The sequence below is a fragment of the Mytilinidion resinicola genome (genome assembly GCF_010093595.1).
Source record: "Mytilinidion resinicola strain CBS 304.34 unplaced genomic scaffold BDZ99scaffold_28, whole genome shotgun sequence".
Taxonomy (NCBI): Eukaryota; Fungi; Ascomycota; class Dothideomycetes; order Mytilinidiales; family Mytilinidiaceae; genus Mytilinidion; species Mytilinidion resinicola.
The window spans coordinates 289,711-303,444 of NW_022985464.1; the positions used below are offsets into that span (position 1 = coordinate 289,711).

Below are 13,734 nucleotides of genomic sequence, written 5' to 3' on the forward strand. Positions count from 1 at the left end.
TGGTAGCTACAGTTTGGCGCGATGGCTTTCCTCACCGGTCGATTCTTGAGTTGCTGACAGCGTCATGCCGTGGACTGCAAACTTCCCCCGGTCTGCATGCGGGGAGTTTAATGATTTGCATGGTAGCCTTGCAAGATAAAATGCTACAAGATCGGGGCAGTATCAGTTTCAGAGCACATGCACGCACAACCTGCCTAGCGGATAGAGGACAAGTTCAGACTCGATCAGGAATGGAGCGACGACGACAATTTTCGGATGCGGACGAGCTCCTGACAGCAGCGCCGACGGGAGCGAGCCGGGAAGAAGAACACCCAATCAGCGCCGACTCGGGCGAAAGCAAGGCCTCAAGGACGCGGTTCATAGCTGTCACTGAGATGATCCAATCATATCGCGCGCATGCCACTGCGACATATTCGGGAAATGCTGAGGCCATGTCTACCATGGTCCTCACTATCATGGAGCTTTGGGTTGAGTGCGACAAATACACCACCAAACACTACCCCTTGCTCCTCGGCTACACCACCGGCTTTACTTCTGGAGTATTCGATTCACTCGTTCTTACCAAGCGAGAGCAGCTTCTTCGCCTGCACTCTGTGGAGTCCTACCTGGAGAGTCGAGCATTGCGTGCTGTGGATGGCTACCCATGGCTTCTTTCGGGGAAATCGCTCGCTGCGAAGTATTACACCTACTCGCACTTCCTTCAGCATCTCCACGAGAAGATCTTATACGAGGCGGACCAGGCCAAGAAGGAAAAGAAAGCCACGATACATCAAAACAAGGAAAAGTACAACGAGTTAATCGCTCAACGAGACGCATCCGATCACAGCAAAAAATCGCTGACAGACCTCTACTCACCGTCAGAACACCCTGCTTGTCTCTCCGAATGTCCCCGATGCAAGATAGACAGAGAGATCAAGGACCTTGGTATAGAGCCATATGAGCACCCTCTTCCTGCTGACGCTCTATCCGCTAAAGCTATTATCTTTGAGGTCACGATTCCCGAGATCATTCGTCGTTGGCGGGATACCACGCTCACTGTCCTCTATGAGATACTAAGTGAGGCTAGTGATATGTCCGCAAAGATATCACGATGTTGCGCTTCTCGCTTCTATCATCCTGAGTACCACCCAACGATTACAAAAGTCCTCAAACAAGAAATAGATGGATGGCGCACATCCTACGAAAGCTATCGCTTTCGGTTTGTATCGACAGATATCCACAACAACGCCACTATTGATATCCACACTGCGAATCCGGAGAATATCCTTACCACGCATAGCCGGCAATACGACCTCTACAAGTGCACCTCCAGCGTCGCCTCTTCGTCAAACACAGTACCAGAGCCGCGTTCAGATCATGCATACCCCCCGCTAACCCTGCGTGAGCCGCTCCGGAGCTGGATTGTTGGGAGCGCACATTTCTCCAACGAAGTCATTGCAAAAGTATCCGAACGCCCCCTGAATATGTCTAGCGAAGAGTTCAAGGCATTCGGCAATCTGAGAGCGGGGCACCATCTCCAATGGTACAACATCTTACAACAGCTATTGGTACCAACTCTTGATTTCAACAAGCCTGAGACATTCTTCCTTATCCTGCAGGCTGCCAACGAAGCTGGTCCAAAGTCCGACGCGGAACCTCTGCGCGAAACACATTTCGTTTTAGAGGACGTTGAGTTTGGGCAGACACTACTCATTGGACTGTGGGACGCACTGCGGCGAGTGTGGGATAACTGGGAAAACGATATTGCTTGTTCCATTCTTGCTAGTATCGCGACACGCATTTTATCTCTCGCTTGCGATCGCAATGTGCACAAGCAGTGCTTGATGTATCTCAAGGAGATCCGGGATCGGTCCATCGAATGGTGTCGAACTCTCCGCGCGAAACTGAAGGAAACCTGCGCAAGAAACGAAAGAGCCAATATGGGCAGACGAATTCTCATAATTGCCTTGCTGTGTCATGGAACTTTCGAAGTCGGCGCATCACATCTTCCGTCAATACTGTCGTGCAACTCCGAAGCTTCTATAATGATTGAATCATCCATGATCATAGCTGAACATCTCGCTCATGGCGGAGATGCAGTCTACATAAAAGAGAAGGCTGAGCCTGATGACGAACCCGGAGCGAACGAAAAGCACAGAAAGACAGAGAAAATATATCAAACCGCGGGAGAGAAAAAGCGACTCGAAAAAGAGCAAGCGTGTAACTTCAATTGCTTCTTAAAGATTCTCATCTACCGGTGGCGCCATGCCTCGTACAAAGCCGAGCCACTGCTTCGAGACTCTATCACCAACAACCCAGCAAATTGCCTTGATATTGTGATAAATAAAACCTTCCCTGCACATGAGGGCGCCAGCATCTCATGGACCTGTAGACCAGGGCAGCATCAACACGTGTTGGTGGCGAATACGGAGGCCTCCGAACGTCGCTTGTCACTGCATCTTCAGTACAACGTATTGACTAGTGTTTTTCTGGTCAACGGGCAAACCCCCTCTGGCTTGCCACCCGAATACATAGCGCACTCGACTTACCAACGGCTCTTTGGGGACCAGCTATTCCAAGCTGCACCTAGCAGCCAATCGCGAATGTCATTTCAATGCACCCACAGCGAAGCTGGATATGAGATTCATTTGGGCTTGGTCAGTGGCGAGCTCATTGTACGGATGAGAGATACAAAGATCTCGGGGAACAGATATCATGAGCTGATTCCACCATCAAAGCTGCAAGGACACATACCAAATTTACTAGTGTCGGAGTACACTCATTGGTATGTCGTCGGTGAGAGTTTGATTGAGTTTCGCCTTCCCAGAGATATCTGGTCCCCATTTGATAAGGATCGTGGCATTGCCTTTCATATCGATGAACAAGGCTCTGTATACTTGATTAAGGGTAGCTCCAAGGCTATGGTCGGGCTTGAGTCGCAGACTGCAAGAGCCCTCTCTGCAATATTCCGACCCATAGAGCGTCCTGAATACATCCACTTGACGTACGATAGACCAAACTCGACGCTCGAAATTGATCTGCCTCGTTATGGAACGAGCTTTAGTCTACATAAGAAAGAGAGCACCATCCATTCCAAGTCGTACAGAGGAATGGCAATTGATCCAGACCAATCTCTCGGAGCACTTCACGGTCTGAGTAGCAAACTGGTTCTTTTCTCAACAGATGACCATCAAAATGGTCTGGTTTCACGGGCAACAATGATTCCAGAGGGGGAGCTCTATACATCGCGAGAGCATGAGGGATACGGTTCGGCGTGGTTGAGCTCTTCTGAGCCCGGCGGTCATAACAGTATTTCTTACCACTACTATCACATTGACGAGGGTCTGGGACTGCTTCGGGGATCTGGAACCCTGAGAAGCGAACTCTGGCTATGCTATGTGTATGCGTTTACTTCTCATTTTCTCCCTGATCCGTTGACAGAATGCACGGGTACGGAAAGCGCGCTACGAATCCTAAACTCGAAACTTGTCCAATCTCTCATCTTGTCTGAACCCCTGAAAAAAGAGGACGAACTGAAGCTTCTCGGAAGAATCTCGAAAATCAGCCCATCTCGGTCACTTTCGTACTTTTCGTCAGGCCGCATACAGAGCGCTCGTTGGTCGGATTTCTCGCCTCTCGCGCAGACAGACGCTTTTTATCAAGACGTACAACTCAGTCTAAAGAAGGTTCACGATTTCGAAATTATTTTCCACGGACGCCGCGAGAATCAAAATTCGGTCACGGATCCGAGCGATAGACTTCACAGCTGGCATAGGACTCGACTCTCGCCGTACGAACGGCCCGGATACGAGGCAAGATCGCCATCTACGATTACCGAATACGTCTATAGCAGCCGCCAATCTTCCAAGACTTTAGAAGCTGAAAGAAACACCTGCATTCTTGCCAAACTTTTAAATCCGCTTGCCGGTGTGTTGACGGAAGAAATACTGTCTTCAAAACGTTTGATTCGACGCGTGTCCACCAGCCTTGGGTGCGCAATTCCCGAATGGCACTGGCAAACTGGCAACAATCCTGGACTGCGCGATAATTTGGATAGGTCAGATAACTCTATCGAACTGCCACCGCGGTTCGACGTGCGCTGGCTAGGTCAGGACCCCGTCACTATCAGGCGTTCTTTGGCCACCGTGCACACACAACTTTGTCAGATGGACGCACGAGGAAGTGATTGCGATGTATACGAGCTGACCATGTTCTTTGCGGCGCTAGTCTTTGCCAAAAATGAAGACGACCAAATCATCCAGGCCTTGTTACTTTTTGCCATGTCTCTGCCACCAACTTCTGGGAATAAGCGGCTGAAGCCGCAAAAGGAGTATCAGCAAAGCCTCAGGCAACATAGGTCTTCACTGCAACTTTCCGGAAGATCCAAGCACCGCCTTTCTGAACCCCATACTGCCAAACCTGACGTGCTAAACCTGATTGACAGAACAGTGTTTGACGAAAGGCAAATCGAAGCTCTTGCGGAAAAGTATGCTCCGGATATATCTCCTTGGGACTGGTATGAGTACGAGCGGAGGAGGCAAGAACGATCCAGAGATGTTCAAGCGCTCGTTCGTGCCACAAGAGCTCATTGGGATACCGGGAGTACCAAGGACCCGATCTACAAAATCGATTCAAGGGGCTTCCTGCTTGCTACATTCACCAACGAGATACGGGTGCTACTCCGTTCGTGGCGGCGGAACGAAAAGCATATGCAGCACCTCCGAACCGTTATTGAGGAAGCCGCACCATTTGAGATCCTCGGTGCAGATGACGTTAGAGATGACCCAAAACGAGAAATCTTCTGGGAGCCTCCATCGAACTCCTGCAACGAAATGTCACTTCAATATCTTTTCAAGCGTCTTCCTGCTCCAGACATAAAAGCGCCCCCGCCTCGTGCCTTCCCAGAATACTTAAGGCTAGCTTCATTGGATATGAGCGCTGTGGTAATAGAGCCGGAGATGAGTGAGCTGCTCAAGGTCCTGAAATCGCTTCCTGAAACTGGTGAGCAGCGGAAACAGTATATCACGGATCTAGGTAAGAGCCGGGATGCTCTTGGGACCACGACCGAGATTCGCTCCTCAATAGCAGCATCTGAAGTGTGCAATCAGTTGCTGAAGGCCCTACAAGCCTTGGAAATTTATCTCCAGGAGTGTCGCCAATCAGTCCAGGACATGAAAAATCAGATGATTGCTGCCCTCACACAGCTGCCTGGACTGGAAGGATATGAAACAGGCTGGTACAGTCTTTGGCCGAGAATCACACCTCTTGTTTTTCTTGAGCAGCTATCGGGAATACATTGGAACAAGCTGAGTGAGTGTTCGCAGGATTGGCAGCGCTGCCTGGTCGAGTACGCGAAGGCGTGGACTGTGCTCCAACGAGCGGAGCGACTGGTTCGAACTGCTAGCAAAGGCAGCGGGAATATTTTAGACCTGGTGAACGAAATGAAGCACACTGGCCACGAGAACTGGGACCCGATGCAATTCCCCGAACAGCTGCTCTTCGAAGTTGAAAACGGCATTCTGATCCGGCCTGGCCAGCATACTATTGCTGAGCACATGCGTGTGCGCCAGGGTGGCAATTCTGTCTTACAACTTAACATGGGCGAGGGAAAGTCATCTGTCATTGTACCAGTCGTCGCTGCCTCGCTCGCAGAGGCCCCGCGGCTCGTCCGGGTCATTGTCACCAAGGCCCAGTTTCAGCAGATGCGACACCGCCTCAGTACGAGCCTCGGCCGTTTTCAGCATCGCCAAGTGTACACTCTCCCATTCTCGCGCAGAATCGGCCTCGATGAGTCTCGCAGTCGGCTTGTCAAGGCCATGTGCCAGGAGTGCGGAACCAATGGCGGTATCTTGCTTATGCAGCTCGACCACGTCTTGTCACTCAAGCTTCTTGGCCTTGATAAAATCATATCAGGTAGCCAGGCCACGGGCAATATACTGACAAACACCGAGTTTGCCTTTGAGCGCTACGTCCGAGACATTGTTGACGAGAGCGACGACATCTTCAACGCTAAGCTTGAGCTGACGTACACAATGGGGCAGCAAGTAGCCCTCGGGTTTAGTCCACAACGGTGGCGGTTAACCCAAGCCGCTCTAGAGGCTGTCTTTGAAACGCTTCCCGACGTGAAGCGTGAGTTCCCCGATGGCTTGCTCATGGAGCCCAGTAGTTATGTTGGCGGCATGCCCCGAGTTAGGATACTGAGGACAACCGCCACACGACGATTACTCGAAGAGACCACACGCAGATTGCTGCAAAAGGGCCAAGAAGGATTGTCCGTGCTGTCTTTGGATCCAGACCATCAGGAAGCCATAATGCGCTATATCATCGAATTGTTTCCAAGCCCTGGCGACATTGAAATCACTGAGAAGTTGTTCGCAACCGCGACAGAGCGACAGCCACTGCTGGTTCTTAGGGGGCTAATGGCAAATGGAGTACTCGAGTTTACTCTACACCGCAAGCGGTGGAGAGTCCACTATGGTCGTGACTACGAGCGAGAAAACGGAATACCAGGGCTCGCAGTCCCCTATTGGGCCAAAGACTCGCCGGTACCAAACGCCGAGTTCAGCCACCCCGAAGTGTACATCATCCTAACATGTTTAAGCTATTACTACCAAGGCTTGAGTGACGATGAACTTTTCGATCTATTCGATCACCTGCGCGCCGCGGACAATGGCGAGGTCGAATATGAGCAATGGACAGTGCTGGACGGCAACCTGCCTAAAGTGCTGTCCGGGGTCAATACCAAGAACCAAACACATTGCAAAGAGCAGGTCTTCAGTCGCCTGCGAAACTTCAAGCCTGTGATTGACTCTTATCTTTCCAACGTACTCTTTCCGAGGAAGACGGCGGAATATCAAATGAAGCTATCGGCATCCGGATGGGATCTGGTAGGCGAGCGGATGCATCCCATCATTGGGTTCAGTGGCACCAACGACTCGAAAGTCTTGCTTCCGTACTCCATTCATCAGCATGATCTGAAAGAGCAAAAGCATACGAATGCCGCGGTGCTAAATCTCCTCCTACGAGGAGACAACGGCATACAGACCCTCGGCCATGATAGCGCCAGCGAAGAATCTAACTCGTACACCCAACGTTTGTTGAAGAAAGTCATAGAGTCAAAGTCTCCAGTACAAGTGATTATAGACGTGGGGGCCCAGTTCATCGAACATGGAAACTTGGACGTCGCTAGGCTTTGGCTAGCCATGGACCCTACCGCCACGGCGAAAGCGGTGATCACGTTTGACGAGAGGGATGAACTTGTGGTTGTTACGAGAGACACGCCAGTAGAGCTACTTGCGTCGTCGCCTTATTTTAGTAATATGCATTCCTGCTACGTGTTCCTAGACGAGATGCACACGCGCGGCACTGATCTTGTTCTTCCCGAAGATTATCGCGCTGCTGTTATGTTGGGGCCTGAAGTCACTAAGGACAAGCTCGTGCAAGGTAGGTCTAACCTTATTCTAATTCCTCCTCCCACCTAAGATTAGAGACTAAGACGGCTTCTGCAGCGTGTATGAGAATGAGAAAGCTGGGTAAAGGCCAGACACTTAGCTTCTACGTTCCGGAGGAAGTCGAGCTGACCATCAGACGAATATGCAATATCAGCCCGGAAAATCCGATCAGAAAGGTGGATATGATTCGCTGGGCAATCTGGGAAACATGGCGTGAGTGTGAGAAGCTAATACCGCTGTGGGCTTCACAAGGAATCCGGCATTGGAAACAGCAAACGATTTGGAAAATGGCCAAGACGCAGAAGAACCGGCGTATCGACATGAGGCTTGAGTGGGCTGAGAGGTATCTGGAGCCTGAAGCACAGACGCTTGAGCAGTGCTACCGTCCCCGCTCTGAAAACCCAGGTAGTATATGGCCTGATGAGACGTCCGGAATTCCAGAGAATGGCGATCAGAAACTAAAGTTCATCCGGCAGACATGCGAGAAGTTCCGCGTCGTGGGTCTGGAAGCGGAACTGCTCATTGAAGAGTATGACCGACAGGTCGTACGCGAAGTCCAGCAGGAGCGGCAGGTCGCACGCGAGGTTCAGCAGATCTCAGAGTTCCAGAAGCCCCCTACTTTAACACCACATCAGCCAACTGCGGATCTAGAAGTGGCGAACTTTTTGCGAACGGGAAAGATCAAGGAGGATTCAGAAGCCTTCCTTCCAGCATTTGAAGCTTTCCGTCACAGCTCAGCGGCCCAGCTAATCGATCTGAGCGAATTTCCCAACACACTGCTTGCGACGCGCGACTTCATCGAAACAGTGGAGCGCGAGGCGAGCGACCACGTCGCGGACCAGCATTTCCGCCCAGTCCAATGGGTCGTCAGTCGAGCTATCGACGGAAAATCCGGTGACGATTATGTGAATCAGCTTATTCTGATAAGTTCCTGGGAAGCAAACAATTTCCTCGGTTTGCTGCGTGAGACCAACAAGGTTGTCTTTCACCTGTACGCACCCCGAACGAACCTATCACACCGCTCGCTCTCGGACCTCACCTTGTTTACAATACCGGCACTGCCACAAGGCTGGACAGTCCCTAGGAGCCTAGTGCTCTTCCTGAATCTGTTCGCGGGACAGTTGTTTCTCGATTCACATGCTGAGTACATCCAGCTTTACGACTTTTTGACGACTTCGCTCATGTCTAGCCCGTGGAAAGATAGCAAGGGCGAGAAAGCTGCTGTGAATGGACCGCGCAGCATAAATACGAAGACGAGATCGACTTTGGCGTTCAAAACAAAAACTGCGTTCTTCAAGCACGTAATGACCAAAATCTGTCGTGATAGCGCGGATATCAGGATGACAGACATGGGTCGCATATGCGCTGGACTCCCCCTATCTGAGGACGCGTTTGGCGGGCGAGATATGCCTTACGCTCAGATTCAGCCCAGCCAAGCGAATGCACTCCCCGTGACGGAGGTAGAGTTGCAAAGAAGCATAACAAGGAAGATTCTGGCTTTCAACGACATCTTTGAGAAGAAGTACTCAGAGTTTCCCCAACGCGCGCCTGAGGAAGCGCCAACCTCAGAGCGGGACCAAGGCAGAGTAGAGAACCTCGACCCACCAATAGTCAGGCCCTTCGACGGCCTTTTTAAATCCCAACTAGTTTCTCTGCTGAAAAATCATGCGAGAGATGCGGCTCGTGGTCGACGTCGTGGGAATATCATCACGTTACTTGACGATGAGTACCTTCTGGGCGAGGTTGGGTTCCCCACTGATTGTCCTATCCCGAATTTTGCGATGAAAACTTGCTCTGTGTGCAAAACGGATCGGTTCAAAACTTCTATGGGCGCAGATGATGGAGTTTATTGGCGTATTCCTCTAGCGGATCTAATCAGCTCCAAGGGCCGATGCGAGTCGTGTGGGATGTTGTCGAATGCAGTGGAGTACATGAAAGATGAAGTGAGAAGGGTGAAGAAAATCCAGCAGGGGAAAAAGATCAAGAAGATATTAGACGAAAAAATGGAAAAGTTGCTCAAGGAAACGGTGAAAGATATTTTGGACGAAGGGCTGAAATCAGCGGAGGAAGCAAAGCTGAAGAAGAGCATGGACGAAGAGTTTGAAATCAGGGTGGAAAAGGCTTGCGAGAAGGCACACCGAAACGCATCTGCCCTTGTGGTACACTACAAGAGGCCCGAGAATCGATTGCTCCTGATGCTCAGTGATTGCAATCTAAAGGAGACCATATCGTTTCCGTTCGAGGTCTACCGTCTTCCAACCGAAGTGATTGGTAATATGCATCCACCAGGAAGCCAGCAGAGACAACCACTGACGCCTTCGTGCTAGATTATCCCAATGTAATCGACCGTGGCGTCCCCTGGATAGGAATCAGGCAGAGCAGTCACATGGTCGGGAACCAAAACGTGGATGCAGCCGTTGCATGGGTGCAGTCGCACATAAAAGCGTGCGATGAAAAGCACGGCTGCATCGCGACAGCTGCTAATTCTGATCCATTTCTGCCAACACGCGTTCTGGATCTGGGCGATCGAAACCCTGTTATCCGACTGTGCGAGACTGGGGGGACGCAGAGAGACCGCTATGCGACGCTGAGTCACTGCTGGGGTCGCAGCCATCACCTTGTGACTTTGCGGAGTAACAAAGAAGACTTGATGAGAAAGATTAAGCACGATGAGCTCCCAAAGACCTACAGCGATGCTATCCTCTTGACGCGGGCGCTGAACATCCGCTATCTGTGGATTGACTCGCTTTGCATTGTACAAGACGATAAGGAGGACTGGCGCGCTGAGGCGGCGCGCATGGGCGATGTTTACCGCTACAGCCATGTGACCATTGCGGCCACTGCGGGTGAAGATGGTAACGCAGGCTTGTTTGACAACCAAGGCAAAAATGCTGCTAAAGTCAGATGCAAAGAGCTAGAACGCAGGCTGGAAGGTGACGGAGGAAAGACTCGGAATGCGGTTCGGGGCATGAACGTAGAAGAAGGGGAGGATGCTGGGAAGCAAGTCGGCCATGGTAGCACTGCATCTCAATCCAAGGCTGGAGTCCGAGGGAAACCGGGTGGGAGATGCTCGAATGGAAAGATCAAGGGTGGCAGATTAGACAAGGATTCGGGGAAATGTAGGCAAAAGGTGGAACAAAAAGATGAACAAGGGACACCAAAGGACCGCATCTTCGTGCGTCGCCAAGCTCGCCACGACGCTTTCTCTCGCTTTGATCCGTCGGGCCCACCCTTGTTGACTCGCGCCTGGGTATACCAGGAACGCGTCTTGTCGACTCGAGTGCTGCACTTCGACGCCGACGAGCTGCTGTGGGAGTGTTCCGAAACATTTGCTTGCGAATGCGGTGCGGTCGAAGCGCGTAACACGAAGCGCGCCACGGTGAAAAAAGGTCGACCGGAGAGCGGCGGCCCGGTTACTGAGTGGCTCGATACATACCAGTGGGTAGACAGCAAACGTAGTCACGACACAATACGAGAGCATCCGCGCCTCCTCCGCGAACGCTTCCGTGGCGTTGTCTCCGACTACGGTCGCCTGAGGCTGACCAAGGAGTGCGACCGCCTTCCCGCGCTAGCTGGCATCGCGCGGGATTTCCGTGGTTACAGTCGCGGCCGCTATTTGGCCGGCCTGTGGGAAGACACGCTGTGGACAGACCTACAGTGGGAGACAGGTACGCCTGCTCCGACCGAAGATACAAGAGTATCCCACGCGCCGACATGGTCGTGGGCTGCCGCGGCTGAACCCTTCTACGACTGGTTGGATCCTCTTGGTGCGCCCTGCATCGATGGCCAGCTGGTTGTGGCGGCCGAGGTGGAATCACTGGGGCCTGACGAGTTTGGTGTGTGCGAGCGCGGGTTCGTTGTGCTGCGCGGGTCTCTGCGAGATGTTCGTCTGCAGACGCGGGCGAGAAATACCAGGGAGGGGAAATTAGTGAATCGACACGTTTCCGTGGTGGGAGAGATGGGTCCGCACGCGAGAGTGAGCCTAGACTTCACGCCAGGATGGGATAAGGACGAGGAACTGCAGGGAGCGACTGCGTTGCTACAAGAGCAGCTTAGAACCGCCACCGTCGAAAAAGCGCACCGAGAACAGGAAGAGAAACAGAAACGGGAACAGACTCGGACGCAGAAGGAGCGAGACAATAAGACGGAACCCCGAGACGACGACATCACCACAGTCGTCATCGGCGAGTCCCCACGCCTCTACCAGTGCTTCTACCTTACGCAGCGCGCTGCTCTGCTCCTGCGCCGAACCGCGCCAGGAATTTCCGTGTACCACCGCGTAGGGATCATCTTCGACTTTCAGACGCTCGGTCCGGAAAATGGGTCTCGGAGTATGAAGATAGTGAAGATAGTGTAACAAGGGGAATGCGATGGAAGGTGCGTAAAACGCGTTCTTGGAACTGGGAGTGCGAATTCCTCACTGATGGCGATAAGGCCTAGGTACCTGTCCGGACCAGAATTATACTTGTCAGATGTTATCCAACCAATGGGGCTATCGCATCCTCTACTTCTCGAGATGCTTAGACCCAGTCTGTCGTTTTCGAAGTATCACCAGAAACTGGCAGGTATAGGCCACGAAGGGATTGCTTGTGTTCGGTCATCGTTGTGGAAATCTGACGAGATTGGAAGCGGGTAGTTGAACGCAACGGCTCTGTCACGGCAATGGCGCCTTAAAAATGCCACTGGAACTACTAGCCCAACGGAGAACGTGGTTGATCAGAAATAACAGGCTTCCCTAAAACGCGGGCAATGCTATCCTCGCTAATAGTTATGCGTTGAAGACAGCTCGGATACCGCCGCTTTGGTGAGTGCTTGTCCTCGTTTCTAGTGAACGGTTTGCAGCATTGAATATTCTGATCGATATATTCTGTAATTGCGTCACGAAGTATCCAACTCGCCACCGCTCCTCCTTTTTTCCCATTGGTAGGCCCCTGGCGTTTTGGGTGATGTCACACAATAGAGTACGGATGTTCCTCTGCAAAGTGGTAGAAGTAAACGCCAACTTGTGCACGGAGCAGGCTCGTGCACGAAAATCAAAAATCACGAAGCCTTAATTTATAACCTAGGGACAGATTTAAGGCCCCTTACTAAAACTTAATAGTTTCTAGCGAGGTCTATCTAAGACTATGCCGCAGCTAGTAGGGAAGGTTAAGCAAGGGTAAGCAAGAGTGAGTAGACCTGAGGAGAGCTGAACCGAAGCTGAGCCGGGCCTGAGCCGAACTCAGCCACAGCGGCGCTGGGTCACGTGCGCACAGGGGGTCGGGTAGGGTGCACATTGGGGTGTTGAAACAGGCAGTACGAAACCCCAATATGCACCCAAGCAATTTCCTTTCCCGTTCAGGAAACTGAGCTGCTCATGCTCCAGCCTGAGCTGTAGCTGTGCTGGGCTGGGCGCATCCTGAGTGGGGACTGAGCAGCTTTGCTGGAACCCAGTTCTGGGCCCTGTATTCGAAAGGAGGGCGTTGAGACTAGGGTTATTACCCTGCCTCGGAGGGACTATTTCTGAACCCGTAGGCCTCCTAGGCTCCAGTTTCAGGCCCCTAAATCTCGAGTAAACTTACCCTCTGATATGTCACGGCCTAAGGTTGGTCTGCGCTGCTTTATTATCTATGCAAAGGTATGGCTATGAGTGGCTAATAGGTTCTAATGTTATCTGAAGCTAGAATCTGTATTATTATTAAGGCGTACTATTTAGAGGCAAATAATATAGAAACTTCATAAGACAGTGAGGCATAGTGACTTCTGATTATAAAAGCATATCTTGAGAATATAACTGTTACAAGACGGGTCGATCTTAAGGGCGTAACTGTCTAGAGAACGTCCTCGTCTTGAGATGCCACCGTCTTAAGACTTTAGCTGTCGTACGACCATGGCTGTCTTAAGAACATACTATCTTAAGAATATGCCGTCTTAGGAATACGCCTGTCTGCAGAATAGTGTTACGAACATGGAAATAATATAGCAATTTGAGCCTTTTATAAAGACTTTATGCACTGGGCTTTCAATGGTCGGGGTCGTAGGTTGTATCGTGTTTGTTTACATTGGGACTCGGCGGGAGGTTGAATGGCTTCGTACTTGGCAAGCAGCTCAGGCAGCGATAGAAGCGGCGGTAAAGACGGTGGTGGAGCCTTCTTGCCCTTCTTACATTTCTTACCCTCCTGCTTTTCTTTGGGTATCTTAAGGGGTGAAGACGGCGGTGAAATGACTTCGCACTTGATAGGTGGCGTAAGCGGCGGCGGAGGCGGCAGTTGAGACGGCGGTGAAGTATCTTTACCCTTCTTACCCTTCTTTTCTTTCGGTTTCT

General features: G+C 51.5%; 3 protein-coding genes across 3 annotated transcripts in view; 2 read left to right on the forward strand and 1 right to left on the reverse strand.

Moving 5' to 3' along the window:
* Positions 1 to 374: 374 nt before the first annotated feature.
* On the forward strand, positions 375 to 8,599 carry BDZ99DRAFT_453896 (uncharacterized protein; the record flags this gene model as incomplete). The annotated part of the gene is made up of 7 exons (XM_033718354.1): positions 375 to 793; positions 1,187 to 2,078; positions 2,193 to 3,906; positions 4,159 to 4,309; positions 4,361 to 5,141; positions 5,517 to 7,422; positions 7,488 to 8,599. Coding segments are annotated over 7 exons (6,975 nt in total), but the record flags the coding sequence as incomplete, so codon positions are not given.
* A 504-nt stretch (positions 8,600 to 9,103) lies between these two features.
* On the forward strand, positions 9,104 to 11,969 carry BDZ99DRAFT_468468 (HET-domain-containing protein). The gene is made up of 2 exons (XM_033721249.1): positions 9,104 to 9,701; positions 9,758 to 11,969. Exons 1-2 carry the CDS (start codon positions 9,362 to 9,364, stop codon positions 11,785 to 11,787), a joined length of 2,370 nt encoding a protein of 789 aa, XP_033570087.1. The 5' UTR covers positions 9,104 to 9,361; the 3' UTR covers positions 11,788 to 11,969.
* A 1,104-nt stretch (positions 11,970 to 13,073) lies between these two features.
* Positions 13,074 to 13,734, reverse strand: part of BDZ99DRAFT_503504 (uncharacterized protein) — a gene marked incomplete at its 5' end in the record, with an annotated part of 2,987 nt that continues 2,326 nt past the window's right edge. Inside the window, one exon of the mRNA XM_033723972.1 lies at positions 13,074 to 13,734. Within this exon, the coding sequence (XP_033570088.1) occupies positions 13,432 to 13,734 (303 nt within the window). The 3' untranslated portion in view covers positions 13,074 to 13,431.

What these genes read in the sequence shown, in the direction of transcription:
- BDZ99DRAFT_468468 (XM_033721249.1), top strand. Translation starts at nt 9,362, where the DNA reads ATGAAAGATGAAGTGAGAAGGGTGAAGAAAATCCAGCAGGGGAAAAAG. An exon ending in TCTTCCAACCGAAGTGATTG is followed by an intron (nt 9,702 to 9,757) that starts GTAATATGCATC and finishes CCTTCGTGCTAG; the next exon opens with ATTATCCCAATGTAATCGAC.